We start from the raw sequence: 24,142 nt of genomic DNA, 5'->3' as shown, positions 1-24,142 counted from the left end.
AAGAAGATAAAATCAAAAACAAACAAACCAACCAAAAACACATCCAAAGGATAGCAACTTCAAAGACTGAAAGAATATCAACCCATATAGATGAGAAAGAACAAGCGCAAGAACTCTGGCAACTCAAAAAACCAGAGTGCCTTTTTACCTCCAAAAACTGAACTAGTTCTCCAGCAATGGTACTTAATCAGGCCGAAATGGCTGAAATGACAAAATTGAATTCAGAATACGGATAGGAACAAAGATCATCAAGATTCAGAACGAAGTCAAAAATCTAAAGAATCTAAGGAGTACAATAAAAAGATACAGGAGATGAAAGATGAAATGGTCATTTTAAGAAAGAACCAAGCTGGCCGGGAGAAGTGGCTCGCGCTTGTAATCCCAGCACTTTCGGAGGCCGAGGTGGGCAGATCACGAGGTCAAGAGATTGAGACCATCCTGGCTAGCCCGGTGAAACCCCATCTCTACTGAAAATACAAAAAATTAGCCTTGCGTGGTGGTGGGCGCCTGTAGTCCCAGCTACTCGGGAGGCTGAGGCAGGAGAATGGCATGAACCTGGGGGGCGGAGCTTGCAGTGAGCCAAGATCACGCCACTGCACTCCAGCCTGGGTGACAGAGTGAGACTCCGTCTCCAAAAAAAAAAAAAAAAAAAAAAAAAAATCGAGAATTTCCTAACACAAATTAACAGCAGAATTGACCAAGCGGAGGAAAGAATCTCAGAGCTCGAAGACCAGTTCTTCAAAATAACTCAGTCAGACAAAAATAAAGAAAAATGAATAAAAAATGAATAAAGGAATAAAACCTCCAAGAAATGAGATTAGGTAAAGACCAAATCTACAACTCATTGGCATCCCTGAAAGAGCAGGAGAGAAAGCAAGCAACATGGAAAACATTTCAGGGTATCATCCATGAAAATTTCCTCAACCTCACTAGAGAGGCCAACATTCAAATTCAGGAAATGCAGAGAACACCTGTTAGATACTATACAAGATGACCATGCTCAAAACACATAGTCGTCAGATTCTCCGAGGTTGAAATACATTAAAAGTGTGTTAAAGGCAGCTAGAGAGAAGGGGCAGGTCACCTACAAAGGGAACCCCATCAGGCTAACAGCAGACCTTTCAGCAGAAACCCTAAAAGCAAGAAGAGATTGGGGGCCTATATTCACCATTCTTAAAGAAAATAACTTCCAACCATGAATTTCACACTCAGTTAAACTAAGTTTAAAAGCAAAGAAGAAATAAGATCCTTTTCAGACAAGCAAATGCTAAGAGAATTCATTACCACCAGACATGCATTGCAAGAAATCCTTAAGGAAGTGTTAAATATGGAAAGGAAAGACTATTACTAGCCACTACAAAAACACAATTAAGCACATAGACCATTGACACCATAAAGCAACCACACAATCAAGTCTGCATGATAATCAACTAACAACATGATGACAGGATCAAATCTGCACATGTCAAAATTAATCTTGAATGTAAACAGGCTAAATGCCTCAATTAAAGGGCATACAGTAGCAAGTTGGATAAAGAAACAAGATTCAAATATTCAAGAGAACCACCTCATATGCAAGAACACCCATAAGCTTAAAGTCAAGAGAGAGGGAAAAATCTACTAAGCAAACAGAAAATGGAAAACAGCAGGGGTAGCTATTCTAATTTCAGACAAAACAGACTTCAAGCCAATAATGATCAAAAAAGATAAATAAACTTATTACATAATGGTAAAGGGTTCAATTTGAAAAAAAGACCTAATCATTCTAAATATATATGCACCTATCACAGGACCCAGATTCATCAAGCAAGTTCTTAGAGACCTATGAAGAATTTTAGATAACCATACAACAATAGTGGGAGATTTAAACACCCCACTGAGAGTATTAGACAGATCACTGAAGCAGAAAACTGACAAAGATATTCAGGACCTGAACTTGACACTTGACCAAATGGACCTAACAGATATCTCCATCCAAAAACAACAGAATATGCATTCTTCTCATCTGTGTGTTGTGCCTGCTCTAAAATAAATGACAAAATTGGCCATAAAACAATCCTCAGCAAATTTAAACAACCATAACCATACCAACCATACTATCAGACCACAGTGCAATAAAAATAGAAATCAATGCTAAGAAAAATGATGAAAATCATACAATCACATGGAAATTAAACAACCTGATCCTGAATGACTTTTGGGTAAACAATGAAATTAAGGCAGAAATCAATAAATTCTTTGAAAATAATATTAATAAAGATATAACATACAAGAATTCCTGGGGCACAGCTAAAGCAGTGATAAGAGGGAAAGTTATAGTGCTAAATGCCCATATCAAAAAGTTAGAAAGACCTCAAATTAACAACTTAACACCACATCTAGAGGAACTGAAGAAATAAGAGCAAACCAACCGCAAAGCTAGCAGAAGACAAGAAATAATCAAAATCAGAACTGAACTGAAGGAAATTGAGATGTAAAAATCCACACAAAAGATCAAAAAACCTATGTGTTTCTTTTTTAAAAGAATAAATAAGATTGACAGACTGCTAGGTAGGCTAATTGAAATTAAAAAAAAAGACTCAAACACAATCAGAGATAACAAAGGGGACATTACCACCAACCCCACAGAAAAACAAAAAACCTCAGAGACTACTTCAAACACCACTATGCACACAAACTAGAAAACCTAGAAGAAATGAATAAATTCCTGGATACACATATCTCACAAGATTGGACCAAGAAAAAATTGAATCCTTGAACAGACCAATAATGTGTTTCAAAGTTGAATCAGTAATAGAAAGCCTAACAACCAGAAAAAGCCCAGTACTAGATAGATTCACAAACAAATTATATCAGAAATATAAAGAAGAGCTGGTACTGTTCCTACTGAAACTATTCCAAAAAGTTGAGGATGAGGGACTCCTCCTTAATTCATTCTATGAGTTAAGCATCATCCTGATATCAAAACCTAGCAGAGACACAGCAACAAAAACAGAAAACTTCAGGCCAATATCTTCGATGAACATCAATGCAAAAATTCTCAGCAAAATATGGGCAAACCAAATCCAGCAGCACATCACAAAGCTTATCCACCATGACCAAGTAGGCTCTATCCTTGGGATGAAATATTTGCATAAACATATGCAAATCAATAAATGGGATTTATCACATAGAACTAAAGACAAAAACCACATGATTATCTCAATAGATGCAGAAAAGGCTTTCGATAAAATTCAACATCACTTCATGTCAAAAACCCTCAATAAACTAGGCATTTAGGCATTGAAGAAACATACTTCAAAATAATAAGAGCCATTGATAACAAATCCACAGCCAACATCATACTGAATAGGCACCAGATGGAAGCATTCCCCTTGAGAACTAGAACAAGAAAAGGATGTCCACTCTTACCACTTTCATCCAACATAGTACTGGAAGTCTTAGCCAGAGCAATCAGGCAAGAGTAAGAAATAAAAGTCATCCAAGTAAGAAAAGAGGAAGTCAAACTCTCTCTCTCTGCAGACAATTGATTCTATACCTAGAAAACACCATAGTCTCTGCCCAAAAGATCTGCTCTTGGAGTCTCTGCTTCTAGAACTGATAAACAATTTCAGCAGTTTCAGGATAAAAAAAAATCCACATAAAAAAATCAGTAACATTTCTATACACCAAAAACATCCAAGCTGAAAGCCAAATCAATAATGCAATCCTATTCACAAGACCCACAGAAAGAGTAATACCTAAGAATACAGCTAACCAATGAGGTAAAAGATCCCTACAAGGAGAATTACAAACACTGCTGAAAGGAATTGGAGATGACCCAAACAAATGGTAAATCATACCAATGCTCATGATTAAGAAGAATCAATATTGCTAATATGGCCATACTGCCCAAAACAATTTACATATTCAATTCTATTTCTATCAAACTACAAATGACATTCTCCACAGAATTAGAAAAAACTATTTTAAAATTCATATGGAACCAATAAAGAGCCAGGATAACCACAGCAATCCAAAGCAAAAAGTGCAAAGCTGGAAGTTTTATGTTACCCAACTTCAAACTATACTACAAGCCTGGAGTAACCAAAACAGCATGGTACTTGTACAAAAAACAGACACATAGACCAATGGAACAGAATAGAGAGCCCAGAAGTAATGCCATACACCTACAACTATCTGATCTTCAATAAAGTTAACAAAAAAAGCAATGGGAAAGGACTCCCTATTCAATAAATGGTGCAGGGATACCTGGCTAGCCATATGCAGAAGATTGAAACTACAGCCCTTTCTTACACTATGTATAAAAGTCAACTCACGATGGATTAAAGATTTAAATGTAAAACCCAAAACTATAAAAACTCTGGAAGATAATCTAGGAAATACCATTCTAAATATAGGCCCTGGCAAAGATTTCATGACAAAGACACCAAAAGCAATAGCATCCGAAACAAAACTTGACAAATAAGACCTAATTAAACTAAAGAGCTTCTGCAAAGCAAAGGAAACTAGCAACAGAGTAAACAGACAACCTGTAAGATAGAAGAAAATATTTCAAACTATGCATCTGACAAAGATCTAATATACAGATTCAGTAAGGAACTTAAGTTAACAAGCAAAAAACAAAAAACCTCACTAAAAAGTGGGCAAAGAACTTAACAGAACTTAACAGACACTTTTCAAAAGAAGACATACATGTGGCCGAAAGCATATAAAACAAAGTTCAACATCACTAATTATTATAGAAATGCAAATCAAAACCACAAGGAGATACCACCTCACACTAGTCAGAATGGCTATTATTAAAAAGTCAAAAAATAACAGATGCTGGCAAGGTTGTGGAGAAACAGGAACTCTTATACACTGCTGCAGGGAATATAAGTTAGTTCAGCATTGTGGAAAGAAGTTTGGCAATTTCCCAAAGAACTTAAAACAGAATTACCATTCGACCCAGTAATCGCATTATTGGATACATCCCCAAAGGAATATAGATTGTTCTGCCAAAAAGACATATGCACACATATGTTCATCACAGCACTATTCACAATAGGAAAGGCATGGAATCAACGCTAAATGCATATCAATGGTAGACTGGATAAAGAAAATGTGGTAAATAGATACCATGGAATACTACACAACCATAAAAAAGGAGATCATGTCTTTTGCAGCAAAATGGATGGAGTTGGAGGCCATTATCCTAAATGAACTAATGCAGGATCAGAAAACCAAATACCACACAATCTCATTTACAAGTGGGAGCTAAACATTAAGTGCTTAGCTCAAAGGGAACACAAAGAAGGCAACAACAGACACTGGAGCCTACTTGAGGGTGGAGGGTGGGTGGATGATGACAGTCAAAAAGACTACCTAACAGTACTATGCTTACTACCTGGGTGATGAAATAATCTATACATCATGACACACAATTTACCTATATAACAAACTGCAACAGGTACCCCTGAACCTAAAATAAAAGTTAAAAAAAAAGAGTGATTCAAACTTTCATAATACTTATTGCTGCTTATTTAAAGAGTGGAAACTGAATTACAATATTTTCAATCAAAAATAACATTTTATAAGAAAGTATATTAAAATATTAGTTAAAATATGGGGAAAAGTTATAAAAGCATAACAGGCAGAAATAAAACACAAAAAAAGAAATATATTCAAAATCTTGAGAATAAAAAAATTCATAGACATATAAAACTCAGTAGATAGGATAAACTCTAGTCTAAAAACAGTTGAAGAAAAAAATGATACCTAAGAAGAATGTCAGACAGAAAAAAATAAGGGAAGATTTTTTTAAGAGTAAAAGTGAGATTAAGAAATTTAGAGGACTGCTTAACAGGCTTCCAAAAAATGTCTAACATAAGTTCTACAAGTAGAGATTTCAGTGTTCTGTGTATTAGTCCATTCTCATGCTGCTATAAAGGACTGTCCCAGACTGTCTAATTTATAGAGGAAACAGGTTTAATTGACTCACAGTTCGGCATGGCTGGGGAGGCCTCAGGAAATTTACAATTATGGCAGAAGGGGAAGCAAACATGTCCTTCTTCATGTGATGGCAGGAAGGAGAAGTGAAGAGCAAAGAGGGGGAAAAGCCCTTTATAAACTATCAGATCTCATGAGAACTGACTCACTATCACAAGAACAGCATGGAGGTAACCACCTCCGTGATTCAATTACCTCCTACTGGGTTCCTCCCATGACATGTGGGGATTATGGGAACTACAATTCAAGATGGGATTTGTGTGGAAACACAGCCAAACCATATCATTCAGAGAATACCAAAAAGCAATATTCAAGATGATTCAGGTAAAAATTTTCCAAAGTTTGAGGAATTTTTTTTTAATTTTTAAGTTTTGTGGGTCCATAGTGGATGTCTATATTTATGGGGTATATGGGATGTTTTGACACAGATACACAATGTGTAAATCACATCAGTTTAAATGGGGTATCCATCAACATAAGCATGTATCCTTTGTGTTACAAATTAATCCAATTATATTATTTATTTTAAAGCATACAATTAAGTTGTTATTGACTACAGTCACCCTATTGTGCTATCAAATAGTAGATCTTATTCATTCTAACTATATTTTTGTACCCAGTAACAATCCTTCCAACCCCCCAGACCCCTACTACACTTCTCAGCCTCTAGTAACCATTCTACTATCTATCTTCATGAGTTCAGTTGTTTTAATTTTTAGCTCCCACAAACAAGTGAGAAAGTTTGTCTTTCTATGCCTGGTTTATTTTACTTAACATAATGACCTCCAGTTCCATCCATGTTGTTGCAAATGACAGGATCTCATTCTATTTTATGGCTGAACAGTACTCCATTGTGTATATCTACCACATTTTCTTTATCCATTCATATATTGATGAACACTTAGGTTACTTCCAAATCTTGGCTATTATGTATATAGGTGTACCTGGAAGGAAGGCATGGAATCCAGGAAACAACAGAAAAATGTTGGAAAATTCTTTAATTCTTGTTTTTAAATGAAAGCTGAATTTTTGTCTTAAGAGATAAGATTAAAAAACATATGTTCAGTGTCCAAAATTTAGGAAATACAAATAAGCAAAAGACACAATTTAAAAATCATCCTCAGGCCAGGCGCAGAGGCTCATGCCTATAATCCCAGCTCTTTGGGAGGGAAAGGCAGGAGGATCACTTAAGCCCAGGAGTTCAAGACCCGCCTGGGCAACATAGTGGGACCCTATCTCTACATACACACACACAAAATCATCTTCATTCCCACTGAAGCAGGAAAGTTCCCAGATTCCCCTCACAGGACATGTGACAGGGATGTGCCTCCCCTGTTTGGTCACCCTGCAGCTCAAACCCCTAGAAGTAGCATGCAGATGGGCAGGTACAGAGGCTAGGGTGAGTGCTTTGGGCTCTTGGCCCTGTGGTAGCATCTAGGGGTGGGAGTCTGTGACTCCCGAAACCCAAGTGGGCGTGTGTTACAGTGTGCTCCTTTAGCTTTGCTATCTGTGGATGGCTTGTGTGTTAATCAGCTCAGTGGGCCCTCTGCTTTACTGCAAGGGCAGGGGGCCAGTGTGACAGCCTTCTGTATCCTGAGCTCTTGCCCAGTGTCCCAGAAGAATCAGATCATACACAGGCTCAAAGGAAGAGTGCAAGGTTTTATTGAGTGGTGGAGGTGGCTCTCAGCAAGACGGATGGGAGCTGAAAGAGGGGATGGAGTGGGAAGATGGTCTTCCCCTGGAGTCGGGCCACCCAGGGGCTGGACTCTTCTCTGACAGCCCCCAGCCATACTCCCCTTGGCATCCAGACATCCCTCCTATTCTCTGTTTCTCTGCTACATTGTTCCACTGTGGCTGGTCTGCTAGTCTGCTGGTGTCGACAATCAGCTGATTCTGTGTGTGCCTGCTAATGTCTCAGGTTTATATGGGCATAGGATAGGGGACATGGTGAGCCAGAGTGGTCTTGGAAAATGCAACATTTGTGCATGAAAACAGGAGTGCCTGTTCTGTTTTAGGTTCTCAGGCACAGGCCCAAGGGTGGAGCCCTTGCCAGGGACCCTGCCCTTCTCTACCCAGCACTTCCCTGCCTGCCTCCCATATCACCAGGATACAGAGATAGCCACTGTTAATATTAGTAAAAGTAGCTCTGGTATTATCCTATGCATATTTTTATTAAAATTATATTATGTAATGTAAATTACATGTATCCCTTTTTCTATTTCATGCAAATATCTTTCTGTGTTACTATTATTCTATAACTCTTGTTTAAGAGCTGGATGAATTATTTACATTACTTGATTTAATTAATTAAGCAATGAACTCTTCTTTTTTTACCTTTTTGCAGCCCTTTCATTTGTTTTAGATAACCTGAACTTCCATTTGGGCAGGTCTTCTAAAAATCTACAAATAAATTGTCTTTTCCAAATCAGAATGTTTCCACCAATATTGCTAAGCATACCTAAAAATTATAAATCTAAAGTGCAAAAATGTTAAGGACACTGAAAAAAAAAGTCGGTTGCATTGAGTTTCAGTTTTTAAAATAATGCAACTTGAGTATTTGATTTTGAATTCCATTATGAGCAATATTAGTAGAAGTGGATGAACAATTCAACTTGACTGTGTAATTTATTTTTACAAAAATCTCTTTAGAGATCCCTGTCTAGTCAGCAAATAATTGCTTTAACTTGGATTTTAATATTAGCACTGAATGATTTATGTACATTAAATAATGTGATTCTCACTAACCATTTATGAGCTTAGAATGATTATCTCCCTTCTGTACATAATCACACTTCAGGGAAGAAAGGTTAAGTGGTTTGCCTAAGATCACTCAGCCAGTCAACGGATTATCTCAGAATATGATCCTTAAGTCTTTAAATCATTAGACTCGGCTGGCCTCAGCAATACTTGAGAGGCATAAGGGATATGCTCTTAGGCTTTTCCTCAAATGATTTATGTGACATAATATCTCATTTGTTTATAGGGTTTTTTTTGTTTCTTATGACACAATTTGGCAGGATCTTGTCTGAGAAAGAGCACCTAAGGGTGGCCTCCCAAAGTGCTGGAATTACAGGCCTGAGCCACCGCGCCTGGCCAGAATTCAAGAATTTTTAACAGTGACCTGATCAGAATTAGAAATGACCTTGGTAAGCTAAAGTGGAAGCCAAAACAGCCGTGGAATAATTTACTGGAAAGATCATATCAGATTCTTATTACCTAGTAGGCAAGGAGAAGGAACCAGCCCACAGTTGCGCCTTTAAGAGGGGTAAGGGAAAGAGGAAGCTTAGGGTTTGTTTTTTGTTTTTTCATTCAACTAAGTCAACAAAGTTATTTTAAGAAAAAATATTACTAAGTTATTTAACCAATAATTGTTTAATAAAATTGACTTTTTGTTTTAAAAATAAAATGACCAACATCTCCAGGTCTGCCAGGAACTTCTCTGGTTTTAAAACTGAAAGTCCTGCCGGGCTCGGTGGCTCACGCCTGTAATCCTAGCACTTTGGGAGGCCGAGGGGAGGGTGGGGGGGGGGGGGTGGATCACGAGGTCAGGAGATCGAGACCATCCTGGCTCACACTGTTTTCCATCTCTACTAAAAATACAAAAAAAAAAAATTAGCCTGGCGTGGTGGCGGGCGCCTGTAGTCCCAGCTACTCGGGAGGCTGAGACAGGAGAATGGCATGAACCCGGGAGGCAGAGCTTGCCGTGAGCCGAGATCGCGCCACTGCACTCCAGCCTGGGCAACAGAGCGAGACTCTGTCTGAAAAAAAAAAAAACAAAAAAAAAAACTGAAAGTCCCATGTCTTGGGAAACTCCTCAGGCCCAGGCAAACAAGAAGGTCTGGTCGAAATAAAAAATAAAAAATAAGTGTGATCGTTGTCCAAAATTTAAAAAATACAAATAAGCAAAAATGAGAAATGAAATCATCCACACTCTCAGTATGCAGAAACAGCCACTGTTAATATCAGCGAACATATTTGTATTATCCCTACGAAATAAACTTTATAACAGTGCAAGTTACTGTCGTTACAATATGGCAGGTGCCAGGGTAATATTGTTTGAATTTTCTTTAAAACTCTAAATAAGCTGTTTAAAAAATATGCCAAGTACCTTAGTATATGTACCTTTTCATATGATTGCATCATTCTATAAACTCTGATAAATTTTCAGTTGTGTATTCACCATTTTTGCTATTCATTCTACAAACTCCCTTAACCTTATACTTTTATCTCTGAGATACAGTACCAGCCGATACATTAGCGGCATGCTTTCTGAGTTCTGATAACTGTATCACAGTGTAATCTCTCTGCTCAGGGGTATGCAGCCTTTCATTTCTTATTCCATTTCAATTTCCCTGTAGGCCAGGGAGGGGAAATTTCTACCTAGGGAGTTTAGCATCATTTAACATTGATGTTACTGGTCCAACAATCTCCTACATGAGGGAGACCATATGTCAACCACAGTTAGCACTTAAAATTTGTCAATATCTACTTATACACATGAAGCTCTTTTTATTTTGTGGGAGGTTTAACTTTCTGAAAGCATTCCATGTCCAGTTTTAAAGTCAGTAGGAGAGAAGGAAAATAAAACGCAGTGTAAGAAAAGAAATACATCTTTTATCTACTTGAAAATGTCCACACTTGGCTGGGGCCATATTTCAGGATTGTTGTGATCCAGAAAGTACCTCTCTCAATGAAGAAGTACTTACTATCCATGTGTGAAGTTACTCCTTTCTTGCCAAAAACACATATCATAATGGCCTCTTCTGTTTTACGTTTAGCTACACAACGCCTGTTGGCAGCCCTGGAGTTGTTTGTATGATCGAAATGACTGCAGATGGAAAACCTCCAGTACAGAAGAAAGACACAGAGATTTCCCAGGCCTCTCAGGTAGGTATGCAAATATCCAGTTCCAAACACTAATTGTGCCCTCAGTATTTCAGATAAGTATTTTTTATGTTACTAAGCAGTAATCATATTTCTTAATTGAACAGATTCCTTGTAAAAACTCTCAACAAAGCACCAGAAAATTCAACTCATGCTTTGGGGATGATTAAATATATTTAATGTTGCCTGTCACTATCAAAGTTTTATCAAATTTAACAATAAACTGATTTTCCTTTCACACTTTGGATTTAATATATTGTGCTTGCCTTTTAAAAAAAAAAAAAAAAAAGACAGCTCCAGAGTGGGGAAAGATTGGCAAAATATGACAATTTTTTAAAAACTTGTGTTTTTATAGGATATGATAGTACTTGCACTGTTAAAAAAGGCCGTTCCCAGTCTTCCAGATTTGCATTGGCCAGAAAATTTCTCTTAGAAACATTGAATGAGTCTAAATTAAAAGAAAAGAGAATGTCTATCCCTCCAGAGACCAGGCAATTTGCTGAATTCTTTCTGTTTTAATGATGTGGTTGGTTACATTTTTCTTAGTATAACTTTATTGCAATACATTCATGATAAAAATTCCTAGTTCATGTGATCATCATGGAGAATTAATCTGTATAATTAGAGATCTAATTTTAGTAGACATTAAAGCAGCCACTATGCACTGCCTTTATGAATTGGAAATTTCATTTTATTTTCATTTCTTCTATGTAGTCTCTTGAGTATATATAGGCATCTAAAAGAAGCATATAATAACATCTAACATTTGTATAAGCACATTGTATTTTCCAAATTATGGCCTTAAATATTATCTCATTCAATATCTGCAAGAACCCTGAAAAGGTAGAATGATTATCTCTTTTCTACAGCTGAAGGATACTGAGTATCTTATTTGACCAGAATTTTATAGTGATAAGAAAGGAGGCTCTATCTCAGGCTCTGTTTCCCAGCACTTTTGTGTTCCTTTATAATGCACTGTACTGATCTTCATTTGCTACTGCAGCCGACTCAAAATTGTTCAAGTGGGTTGTTAGGGTAGGAATAAAATTGTTTTTAAGTTTTAAAAAGTCATTCTAGATCCCGAGAGGGCCACGTATTTAGATTTAAGACATGGAATATTCAAGCAGTAGAAAATATATGAATGACTCATAGTGAAAAATGTAAAGCATTCAGTATGACTACATCTTTATTAACTCCTTATAGTTGCCCATTTTTTATATTGAAAGATCTGTATTTTCTTATGAATAGCATAAAATATGCTACTAACTTCTACATTAATGAATCACGTTTTTAACACATAGAATCCAGTAAGTGCTCAATAAATATCTTTTTGTTGTTGAAAATGTTAAATATGAAGTATTTATAGCCTCTTTGACAAACCAGTTACCTTGCCCTTTAGGCTGACCAAATGAAATACCGATCAGAATGCTGCAAGTTGCACATGCACACACAGGGGAGTAGAATTTATTATTTCAATGGAAAATAATCTGGATAATTTTAGGGTGGTAAAGAGAGAATGCATGTAGGCACTCTAAAGCCTCGGTGGCTGTTGCCTGCTGCCACTACAGGAGCTGTCACATGCTTTTATAACTCTGCCTCCTTAAGTTCAGCCCAATTCAAGTGCTCCTAAGCCTGGGTGAATCACTGCTGCCTTCTAACTTGTGTTAACCCCAAAGCTCAATTTGGTCACGCTTGTGGAGGCTATATGTGGTGAGATTCTCTCAGACACACTTCAGTCCCAGAGTTACTGTATATTACAGCCTCCAGGGCCCAACCTCTATGGCACATGCCCTTTCTCTCCAAGTCCTGGCAGGATCTTGTCTGAGAAAGAGCACCTAAGGGTGGCTTTTCTACTGTACGTTTTCTACTGCCTTTTCCTCTATTATTACAGTAGGAGGATGATGGAGGTTTGTGGAATAAAGATATAAGAACTGAAAATTTTGTGAGCTGAAGCTATTTAATTTTAAGAGTCACAGACTTTGGCACAAAATATCAAAATAGATTCTAGCACTGCCTCTACTCATTATAATTTAGTAGGGATTGTTATGTATATTCAAAGAATCATTATGTACAAAATAGTATTTTTCAGTACATAAACCCAAAACAAAGCCAGATTGACACCAAAGGGGTTAAATCTCAAATGTGATATTCTAGGTTGGATAAGAAAAAACACCTGTATTAATTTGGAGGTTTTTCTGGTAATTTTGAAAGTAAAAGTAAAAATTTATTCTTAATTCTGATAATAGCTAAAATATGTAATACTATGTTCCAGACACTGTTCTAAGCACTTTTCATATTTTAAATTATTTAATCATTACCAAAAAATATGAAGTAAATACTATTATTATCTCCAAATACAGAGAAGGAAAATAAAGCACGAGGATGAGTTTCCTGCCCAAGATCACACAGCTATTTGGGGATTCAAAACCAGACATTCTAGCTAGATAGTCCATGCTTTTAACCAAAACTATGTGGTCTCACAACATTTTATATGATGTTTTCTTTTTTTTATTTCTAATCTGATTTATTGTTTTGTTTTGTTTTTTTACTTTAAGTTCTGGGATACATGTGCTGAACGTGATTTATGATGTTTTCCTTTATTCTATTGCAACTATTACTAAGCAACAAAATTTTATGTGTACAGTTAATTATATACACATTATTGTTAATTACTGTTAATTATATACACATTATTATAGAACAGATCTCTAGAACTTTTTCTTCTTATCTGAAACTCTATAGTCATTGAAGAGCAACTTTTCATTTCTCTCTCCCCGCAACCTCTGACTACTTTCTGCTTCTATGAGTTTACTTTCTATACCTTATTTAAGTGGAATCATACAGTATTTGTACTCTGTGTCTGGCTTATTTCATTTATCATAAAGTCCTCAAGGTTCATCTATGTTGTACCATATGAAAGATTTCCTTCTTTTAAAAAATTGAATATTCCATAATATCTACATATATATCATTCCTTTTTTATTATATTTTTAATTGACAGGTAATAATAGTATATATTTATCAGGTACAATGTAGTGTTTTGATACATGTATACTTTGTGGAATGATCAAATTTGGCAAATTAGCATATCCATTACCTCAAATATTTATCATTTCTTTGTGTTAAGAAATTGAAAATCCTCTCATTTAGCTGTTTTTAAATATGTTATTATTAACTATAGTCACCATGCTGTGCAATAGATCACCAAAATTTATTCCTCTTATCAGATTGGAACTTTGTACCCTTTGACCAATGTTTTTCTTTTTTCTGTCTATCCCCATCCCTGACCAGCCTCTGCAATCACCATTGTACTTTCTATTTCTATGAGTTCAACATTTTTAGAGTCTACATATAAGTGAGATCATACTATACCACATTTTCTTTATCCATTCATCCATTAATGGACATTTATGTTGTTTCTATCTATTGAATGATGTGAATAATGCAAATAATGCTACAATGAACATCCAACTGCAAATAATCTCTTCAATATCCTATTTATCCTATTTCCAGTTCTTTTGGATAAATACCCAGAAGTGGTATTGCTAGATCAGATGGTAGTTCTATTTTTAATTTTTTGAGAAACCCCCATACTGTTTTCTATAGTGGCTGCATCATCTTACATCCTGACCAACAGTGCTCATAAATTTCCACTTCTCCACATCCTCACTAAGACTTGTTATTTTCTGGTTTGGGTAATAGCCATCTTAACAAGTATAAAGTGATATCTCATTGTGGTTTTGATTTGCATTTCCCTGATGATTGGAGATGGTGAGCATATTTTCATATACCTGTTGGCCATTTGTATGTCTTATTTGGAAAAATGTCTATTCAAGTCTTTTGCCTATTTTTTAATCAGGTTATATTGGGGTTTTGTTTGTCTGCTTTGTGTGTTTGTTCATTGCTATTGAGTTGTAGAAATTCCTTATATGTTTTGGATATTAACTCCTTATCAAACATATGGTTTGCAAATATTTTCTCCCATTCTGTAGGTTTCCTTTTCACTCTGTTAATTGTTTTCTTTGCTGCACAGAAGCTTTTTTTGACATAGTCCCACTTGTCTATTTTTGCTTTTGTTGCCTGTGCTTTTGGTGTCATATCCAAGAAATCATTGTCAAAACTAATGAAGCATTTTCCCCATGTTTTCCTCTAGGGGTTTTATGGTTTGGGTGTTAAGTTTAAGTCTTTAATCAACTTTAAGTAGATTTTTATGTATAGTGTAATACAAAGATCCAATTTAATTTTTCAATTTTCAAAATCCTTGCTTTTTAAATTATACCATTAATTTCTTATACAATAAAGGGATTTCAGAAGAAACAAAGGAAAACATATTATTGATTATCTTACTGATTCATTGAAAATATTACCATAGAGCTGAACAAATTGATTCCTGATGATGAGTAGGGGTTACCTTCTTGAAAATAGTTTCCTACTGTGTGGAAAATATTGTGGAAAGTGGTCTGGAGTCTTCCTTAGAATGTGAATTTGTCTTCATTCTTTTGTTATTATAGTCAATATAATGGTCAGTAGAAGGTTTGCTATCCAAGATGTTGCTGAAGCTCTCCCATCAGGAACCGCCTTAGTGAAAAAGGAATTCAAGGCCTTTCAGGGTCTCTCATCTCTCAGTTACTAGTGGAAGAGAATTGACTTGTGACGAACAGGGAATTCCTGGGACATTCTTAAAATAATGAGAATCCTTGGGAACATGCACTATTTCCTACTCCCATTAGAGTAATTGTTGCATAAGCAGATTGAACATATTTATCTGTTCCTACTTAAGGCTTGCCACTAGACTGATGTATCAGAATTTTGATGCCGTGTAATTATATAGTGTAAATTAAAGCAGTGTGGCATACTTGTTGAGAATAGAATATTTTACATTTTATGACATCTTCAGTGACTGTACCTCAGCTAAGTTCTGAATTTTCTACTACCTCAAGACATCTTTCAGATATATGCCAAATGCTTGCTCATGATAAAATGACACTCTTTTGCATGTGAATAGCCAGTTTTCCGAAGACCATTTGTTGAAGATTATTTTCCACATGCATTTGTGGTACCCTTTTCAAAGATCATTTGACCATGTGTCCATGGGATTTTTCACAGCCTCTTATATTTCATTGGTTTATACATTTCTTTATGCCAGCACCATACACTTTTGATTACTATAGCTTTGTAATATACTGTGAAGTCAGGAAGTGGGAACCTCTCCCATTTTGTATTCTTTCTCAAGAATGTTTTGGCTATTTGGCATCCTTTGGTGCCATATAAATTCCAGCATTGTTTTTTCAATTTTTGTAAAAATGTCTTTGGAATTTTGGTAGGGATTGTATTGAATCTATAGATTACTTTGGATAGTATGGACATTTTATTGATGTTCCATGAATGTAAAATGTTTTTCTTATTTATTTGTGCCTTTTTCTCTTTCAAGAATGTTTTGTAGTTTTAAGTTACATGTTTTTTGCCCTCTTAAGTTTATTCTTATGCTATTTTATCCTTTTTCATGTATTATAGATTAAATTGTTTTCTTATTTGTGATAGTTAATGGTTAGTCTATAGAAATGTAATTAATTTTTGCTGATTTTTGTATCCTGAAATTTTGCTAAATTTGTTGGCTCTAACAGTTTTTGTGTGTGTGCATGTATGTCAGAGATATCATTAAGGTTTTCTATGTATATTATCAGGTCATCTGTGAACAAAAATAATTTTACTTCTTTATTTCTTATTTGGATGCATTTTGTTCCTTTTTTTTTTCTTTTGCCTAACTGCTCCAGCCAGGACTTCCAGAACTATGCTCAATAAAAGCAGTGAGTGGGCATCCTTATCTTGTTCCTCAATTTGAAGGAAAAGCTTTAGGTGTTCACCATCGAGTATGATGTGTATTCTGTTGAATTAATTTCCTCCTAATCCTAATTTGCTGAGTATTTTTTCATGAAAGAGTTCAAATTTTGTAAAATGACATTTTGCGTTTATTGAGATGATCTTGTGATTGTTATCTTCCAGTTTGTTAATGTAATTATTATTACATTCTCCTTCCTGCCGCCTTCTAAGGCAGGAAGGAGAATGAACGCAGGAGGAACCAAACACTTATAAAACCATCAGATCTCAAGAGAACTGCCGCTTTCACAAGAACAGCATGGGAAAACCATCCCCATGATGAAATTACCTTGATCTGGTCTTTCCCTTGACATGTGGGGATTATAGGGATTTAGGGGATTGCAATTTAAGATGAGATTTTGGGTGGGGACACAAAGCCCAACAATATGATCATGGAATGTATTTTTCCATACTTTCACTTTCTCATTGTGTGTATCCTTAAATCTAAAGTGAATCTCTTGTAGGACTAGTTTTCTTGTACCTCATTTCCTTTCTTGCTTTCTTCCTTTTTGACTTTTTAGTGACATAACTTGATTTCATTTTTTGGTTTTTTGTATCTTCTATGGGTATTTTTTATGGTTACCATGAAGCTTACACAAAATATTTTATAGCTATAGCAGTACATTTACATTTTAAGGCAATAATAACTTCAATATCACATACTAAAACTCTTCCTTTATTGCTCCCACACACACACTTTATGTTATTAATCATAAAAATAACCTCATTTTATATTGTGTACATGTTAACATATTTTATGATTATAGTTATTTTATACTTTTGCCCTTAATTTCTAAATTCCTAAAGTTAGCATGCAATATACCCATGTAACAAATCTGCACATGCACCCCTTGTATCTAAAATAAGTTGAAATCTTTAAAAAGAAAATATTCCAGAATAAAAACCATAAAAATAACAATACAACAATAAAAAATAACACAAACAGAAAATAAATAAATTCCAAAAGTTATTTACACACCATGATTACAGTATTACAGTATTCTATATTTGTATACATACCTACCATTTTTAGCAAGCTTTATACTTTCAGAAGTTTTTGTGTTGTTGTCTAGTATCCTTCTATTTCAACTGGAAAAACTTCCTTTAGCATTTCTTGTAAGGAACATCTAATGATTAAATTCCTCAGTTTTTGTTTATGGGGAAAGTCTTTATGTCTTCTTCATTCCTGGAGGACAGTTTTGGCAAATACAGTATTCTTGGTTTGCAGGTTCCTTTAAAAAATGTTTAGCACTTTAAATATATCACCCCTTTCCCTTCTGATGTGCAAGGTTTCTGTGGAAAAAAATCTACTGATAGTCTCATGGGAGCTCCCATTTACATGACAAGTTGCCTTTTTTGTGCATCTTTTAAAATTCTCTGTTTTTGGCTATAGTATGGCTCAGAGTGGACTTTTTTAGGTTCATTTCAGTTGGAGTACTTCAGCTTCTTGATTCTGGGTGTCCATTTTCTTCCCCATATTTATGAAGTTTTCATTCATTATTTCTATGAATAAGCTTTTTCTTCTTTCTTTCTCTCTTCTCCTTTTGAGACATCCAAGTGATCCGTCTTTGAATTTTATGATTCTTTCTTCTGCTTGACCAAGCCTGCCGTTGAACTTCTGTAATGATTTTTTAAATTCAGGCATTACAGTTTTCAGCTCCAAAATTTTTGGTTGGTCCTCTTTCATATTTTCTCTTTTTTGATAGTTTCACTTTGTTCAGCATCACTTTTCTCTCCTCACTGAACATTTTCAAAATGGTTACTTTGAATTTTTTGTCAGGTAATACATATAGATCTCTTTTTAAAGGGTTGTCTCCTGGAGATTTATTTTGCTCCTTTGATTATGCCATGCTTTCCTCTGTCTTCCTTTGCTTTCTAACTTTGTGGTGGAATCCACACATTTGATAAGACAGTCACTTCTTCCAGTTTTTTTGGACTGGCTTTTTGTACAGGGAAAGACCTTTAACAGTCAGTCTGAGGTCCTCTCCAGTGTTTCCTATGGATGTGTCTTCCCTGAACTTGTGCCTGCAGACTCCCAATTAAAGTGATTTTCCAGTTTCTTTTTTCAGGAGCTCATAATCTCTTGCTCCCTTTACTTTCTGTGTATGATACTACAGGTTCTCTGGATCTGCCACAAGCTGCCCATCTCTCTTATTCTCAGAAGCCCTCAGACTTCTAGAGTATGCCAAGTCCCATTAGCACTCTCAGTCAAACAAGATAGAAATTAGTCTCTTGTAACATTCTGAAAAGCCAGAACATTGGGTGCATGATCCACTCTTTTACCCACTCCTTCCTGAGGGAGAGGCCATGAAGCTATACCAGCCTCTGTCTTCTGTATTCTGGGTCCTTTGAAGCAGAAGTAAGCCTCCCCACACTCTTTTTTTCTCAGCAGTCCCCAGATATTGAGAGTAAGCCAGGTCCCATCAGCATTCTGAGACAGGTGAGACAGAAACTAGTGAGACAGAAGCCCCCAAAAAGCCATAACACTGGACGCATGCCCTCATTCTTTACCTCCCTAGTGAGAAGCAGGAAGGTGAGAATTTTTTCTGATCCCATGCCAAGCCAGGACAAGAGACTGTGGTGAATGAGTGCATATTAGTCCAAACCATCACCTTTGTTCTCAGTGATCCCCAATGTGGTACCCTTTCCTGGGTCAGAAAAGACAAAAGCCAATCACTCAAACAGCTCCCCAAAGAGTCTGCATGCTGGACATGTTTTAGTTTTCTATTTCTCTTCCCAAGGCAAAACTGGAAGCTGGGAGTTTTCTCTTCATTATGCCATGCTATGTTGGGGAGTGGACCTATAATGAATGAATGCCATAAATTTTCCTTACAGCTTTGATACAGCTGGCTTCACGATCACCTGACATGTGGGACCCTCTTAACTGTTTTCTAAATTCCTCACAAAGGGAATTGGTCCATGTATTTTTGTTGCTTCTGTGTCTCCACAGGGGAAGGAGGGTCTGGGGCTTCCTATTCTGCCATCTTGCTGACCTATATGTTATTATTTTGCAACAAATTTTTTTATTATTTAATTCCCCAAATTATATTTAATTTCTTTATAGACAAGAGTAATCCCACATACTTCTTTTCTATTTACACTTCCCTAGATCAATGTGTTCACAAAGTAGCAACTCAGTTTATTGATTGCTTCTCTAAAGTTTAGTTGTCCCTTCAAAAAGGTGAGGAGATATTATTCTGAGAAAATTTCCTAGCCTAGAAAGCCTTAAGAATCAAATATTAACTGTGAATTATTGATCATAACATCAATAATCACTTCACTCATATTTATCAAATTTTTAAAGAAATAACCTTGTGTGAGCTACTGTCCTATGCACTATGCCATATATATATATTATATATATATATAAAATATAGAAGGGTATATTAGAATAATAACATTTATTCTGAGTGGGATCTTGTAAGGACATCCCATGTGCTGAATCTAGCAAAATATCAAGATTCTAAGGCAGCATAACACGGGGAAAGAGGCCTAAAAGACAACTAAGAGATTGAGGAAAAGCAGGATTGGATTTCATGTCATTTGTAAAAAAAGTGTATAAAACTTTCTATTTTCAAGGCACTTCTATGGACTCCAAGAATCCAAAGATAATCAGGGTGAAGGCTCTGTCCTAAAAATAAAAATATATATTAACATAGAAGATATCATATGCTCACAGATTATTATACTTCAGGGCAAAGTAAGAGAAAGAGAGGGAGAGAGAGATCCTTTAACTGCAAAAGAATGGGAATTTTGATAAATATTGCTGGTGTTATTTTTTATCCCTTTTCACTTATTTCCCTTAAACAATTTTTAAGAATTTAAGCTTTTTTAACATGTGAAAAGTTACTTCAATAAATCCTTCTGAAACACTTTATCCAACATTTCTTATCCACCTTTATTGCAAAACTTAATGTTTCTGATTTTAAATTTGTTTCCATACAATTCAGATAATGTTAAAAACCAAAAATGATAATGACTCTTAAATAAAAGCCAGTTTGTTTCAATTGTAAGTCATCATAATCTTAAAGACAAGTGCGCTCTGATAATTCATCTTAACCGAAAAGTATATTTATAATCACCTCTCCATATTTTAGTAACACAAGTCATTTAACTTCAGACGCAGAATTGAGAATGCAAAATAAAAGTAAACATTAAATCAGGATGTCATTACAGAAAGATATGCAGTACTCCAACATCTAAATTTAAATTAAAACAAAACAAATAGGACAGCTTCTTATCTACCCTCTCCCCTGCCTGATGGATTTTAAATTTTATTCCCCTTTGCCTATTTTCTTATTTTATTCATACATATCATAAAAGAATAACTATATTCTTCCTTTAAAGAGAAACTCTGAAAGGAAAAGGAGTGTTCATTTCACTCCTGTCAGATATGGAGGCCTTTTCCCTCAGTTATCATTGATACTTTTTATTATTTTCATGATTCCTTCTTGATTGTCCATGTCTGTTCTCTGTGCTTTCATCTTGTACCATCATATCTTGATGTCAGATTTTATTCTTCATAGTCTGATTCACAAGGAATTATTAGAAAAGACTTACGTTAAAGACTTGTCTCCTTAGGAATAATTATACACACAAAAGTCATCTCTTGGATAATTGAAAGTCTGGGAATGGAAGTCGACCATTTTAATGGTAATCTATGTGCAGCCAACAACATCTGCTTTTTTAGACATTTCAGGACTCCAACTAAGCATGAGCCTCACATCAGAAGAAATACAGGAGCCATCTATTTCCATTGTTTGGGTGTTTTTTAATGGTCTAATAAATCATTGATAGCTCTATAGACTTTCCTTCATACCTTCCTACTGCTGACAGAAAAGGAGGGTATTCTTCCATTCTCTACCAGTTTTGTGCTTAAAGAGCACACTTGTCAAAACAGTGAAAGGTTCACTTTTCCAGGTGTGTGATCAATATACGAAGATGTCAGAGATCCTCGGTGAGAGGAAGGTCATCCTTTGGATGCAGAGTCTTGAAAGTTCATCATAGTTCCCAATTGTATTAACAGTGGATCACTTATCTTAGCTGATAGACAGATCTGCTAATAGTTTGTAGAATGTGAAAACAAACAGAAATACACCTATGCTATGTGACAGCTCTATTGATATACCTTGCAACTTTTAGCTTCCACCATAACATACACAAAGATAATCACCCTCTGGGACCTAAATAAGAAGAAATACTCAGGAAAAAAAATTAAAGACACCCTTAGGAGCAGAGACTCAGTCTTTTAAAAAGAACAATATCTCAAATACAGAGTTAGTTTGACCTGTTATGGGTCATGGAGATGCTTTGCTCTTCCTAGAATTAAACATGTTTCTGCTCTCTAAAAGTACATCCACATGAAAACAGTACATATTAGTATAAATGTAAAGCAATATTGCTGGGCATCTCTCACACTGTCCTCCCGCCAGACCCCTAACTTAATTATTTGGCTTTAGTTTTTTAATTCTGGCAATGACAGTATTCCATTTTATTGTATCTGTAATACCAATTTAAATACTTTTCAGATGTCAACTTGAGGTATGAATGTGTGTTTTGGGAATTGGGATATCAGAGATGTTACCCACACAAATGTTGCTGCATCTACCTGCCATATGCCTAACAGCCCTGAAGAACAGGGTCTTATTTCCAGATTATTTAGACTTCAATTGTAGCTCATAAATTCTTACAGAGAAGATCTGCATTTTATGTACATCTAAATTATGAGAATTCAATTATATATGTGGCTGAGGGTGGGAAAGTAGAAATCAAGTAGCAACTTAAATCATGTAAACTGATTTTAGCATCATTCTGGTCAATGTGCATAAGCTCTGCAATTAACATCAGATGTGAGAAGTGAATTTATTGTACTCAGTATCAGTTCCCTCTTAGTTTGACAGTGGTACATCTCACCACACACTGGGGGGTTCTAGAGTTTTTATACAACATGACATGAAATGCCAGCTTCATCTACAGCTACACTGAAAAAACAGCAAGCTATTCCAAAGCTGGAGGAAATATGTAGCTGTGTTGGAATTATCTGGAGAAAGCATGTTAGTTTCCAATGTGGTGGCTAAAGGATTTCCAAAGACAATTTAGCTTCTATGAAATATTCATGTTATTTACCGTCTTTAGAACTAACTCCCATGTAAGATGTGGCCCTGATGTATTGATCAAATAAAGGTAGATCAACAGCCTAATTTTACAGAGTCTCTTTATTCTACTAATTTTCTATAAATGGTTTGGTTGCCTTTAACATAGTCTGACTTCTTTTTTTTTTTTGCTTTTTAACTTTTATTTTAGGTTTGGGGGCACATGTGAAGGTTTGTTACATGGGTACACCATGTCATGATGTTTTGTTGTACAGATTATTTCATCACCTGGGAATTAAGCCCAGCACCCAATAGTTATTTTTTCTGCTCCCCTACCTCCTCCTACCCTTTACCCTCAAGTAGACCTCAGTGTCTGTTGTTTCCTTCCTTGTGTTCATAAGCTCCCCTCATTTAGATCCCACTTATAAGTGAGAATTATGCTGCATTTGGTTTTCCGTTCCTTCATTAGTTTGCTGAGGATAATGGCCTCCAGCTCCATCCATGTGTCCACAAAAGCCATGATCTCATTCTTTCTTATGGCTGCATATTATTCCATCCATGGTGTATATGTACCACATTTTCTTTATCCAGTCTGTCACTGATGGGCATTTAGGTTGATTCCATATCTTTGCTATTATGAATAGTGCTGAAATGAACATTCAGGTGTGTGTGTCTTTATGGTAGAATGACTTATATATCCAGTAATGGGATTGCTGGGCCAAATGGTAGTTTTGCTTTTAGCTCTTTGAGGAATCACCATACTGCTTTCCACAATGGCTAAACTAATTTACATTCCCACCAACAGTGTATAAGTGTTCCTTTTTCTCTGCAACCTAGCCAGCGTCTGTTATTTTTTTACTTTTCAATAGTAACCCTTCTGACTGGTGTGAGATGGTATCTCATTGTGGTTTTGATTTGCATTTCTCTAATGATCAGTGAGATTGAGCTTTTTTTCATATGCTTTTTGGCCGCATGTATATCTTCTTTTGAAAAGTGTCTGTTCATGTCCTTTGCCCACTTTCAAATGGGGTTGTTTTTCTCTTGTAAATTTGTATACATTCCTTATAGATGCTAGATATTAGACCTTTGTAAGATGCATAGTTTGCAAAAATTTTCTCCCATTATTTAGGTTGTCTATTTACTCTGCTGACAATTTCTTTTGCTGTGCAGAAGTTCTCACGTTTAATTAGATCCCACTAGTCAATTTTGGCTTTTGTTGCAATTGCTTTTGGTGTCTTTGTCATGAAATCTTTGCCTATTCCTATGTCCAGAATGGTATTGCCTAGATTGTCTTCTAG

The 24,142-nt window shown here is 35.7% G+C and overlaps 1 protein-coding gene across 1 annotated transcript in view; it reads left to right on the top strand.

The window, feature by feature from the left end:
* LOC100974207 (eyes shut homolog) overlaps positions 1-24,142 on the top strand; it is a 1,877,183-nt gene that overhangs the window by 1,600,565 nt on the left and 252,476 nt on the right. Inside the window, exon 33 of the mRNA XM_063605324.1 lies at positions 10,770-10,878. Coding sequence (XP_063461394.1) covers positions 10,770-10,878 — 109 coding nt within the window. The remainder of the gene's footprint in view (positions 1-10,769; positions 10,879-24,142) is intronic.

This window comes from Pan paniscus, chromosome 5, assembly GCF_029289425.2.
Source record: "Pan paniscus chromosome 5, NHGRI_mPanPan1-v2.0_pri, whole genome shotgun sequence".
Lineage (NCBI taxonomy): Eukaryota > Metazoa > Chordata > Mammalia > Primates > Hominidae > Pan > Pan paniscus.
This window is presented reverse-complemented; position numbering and strand designations above follow the sequence as displayed.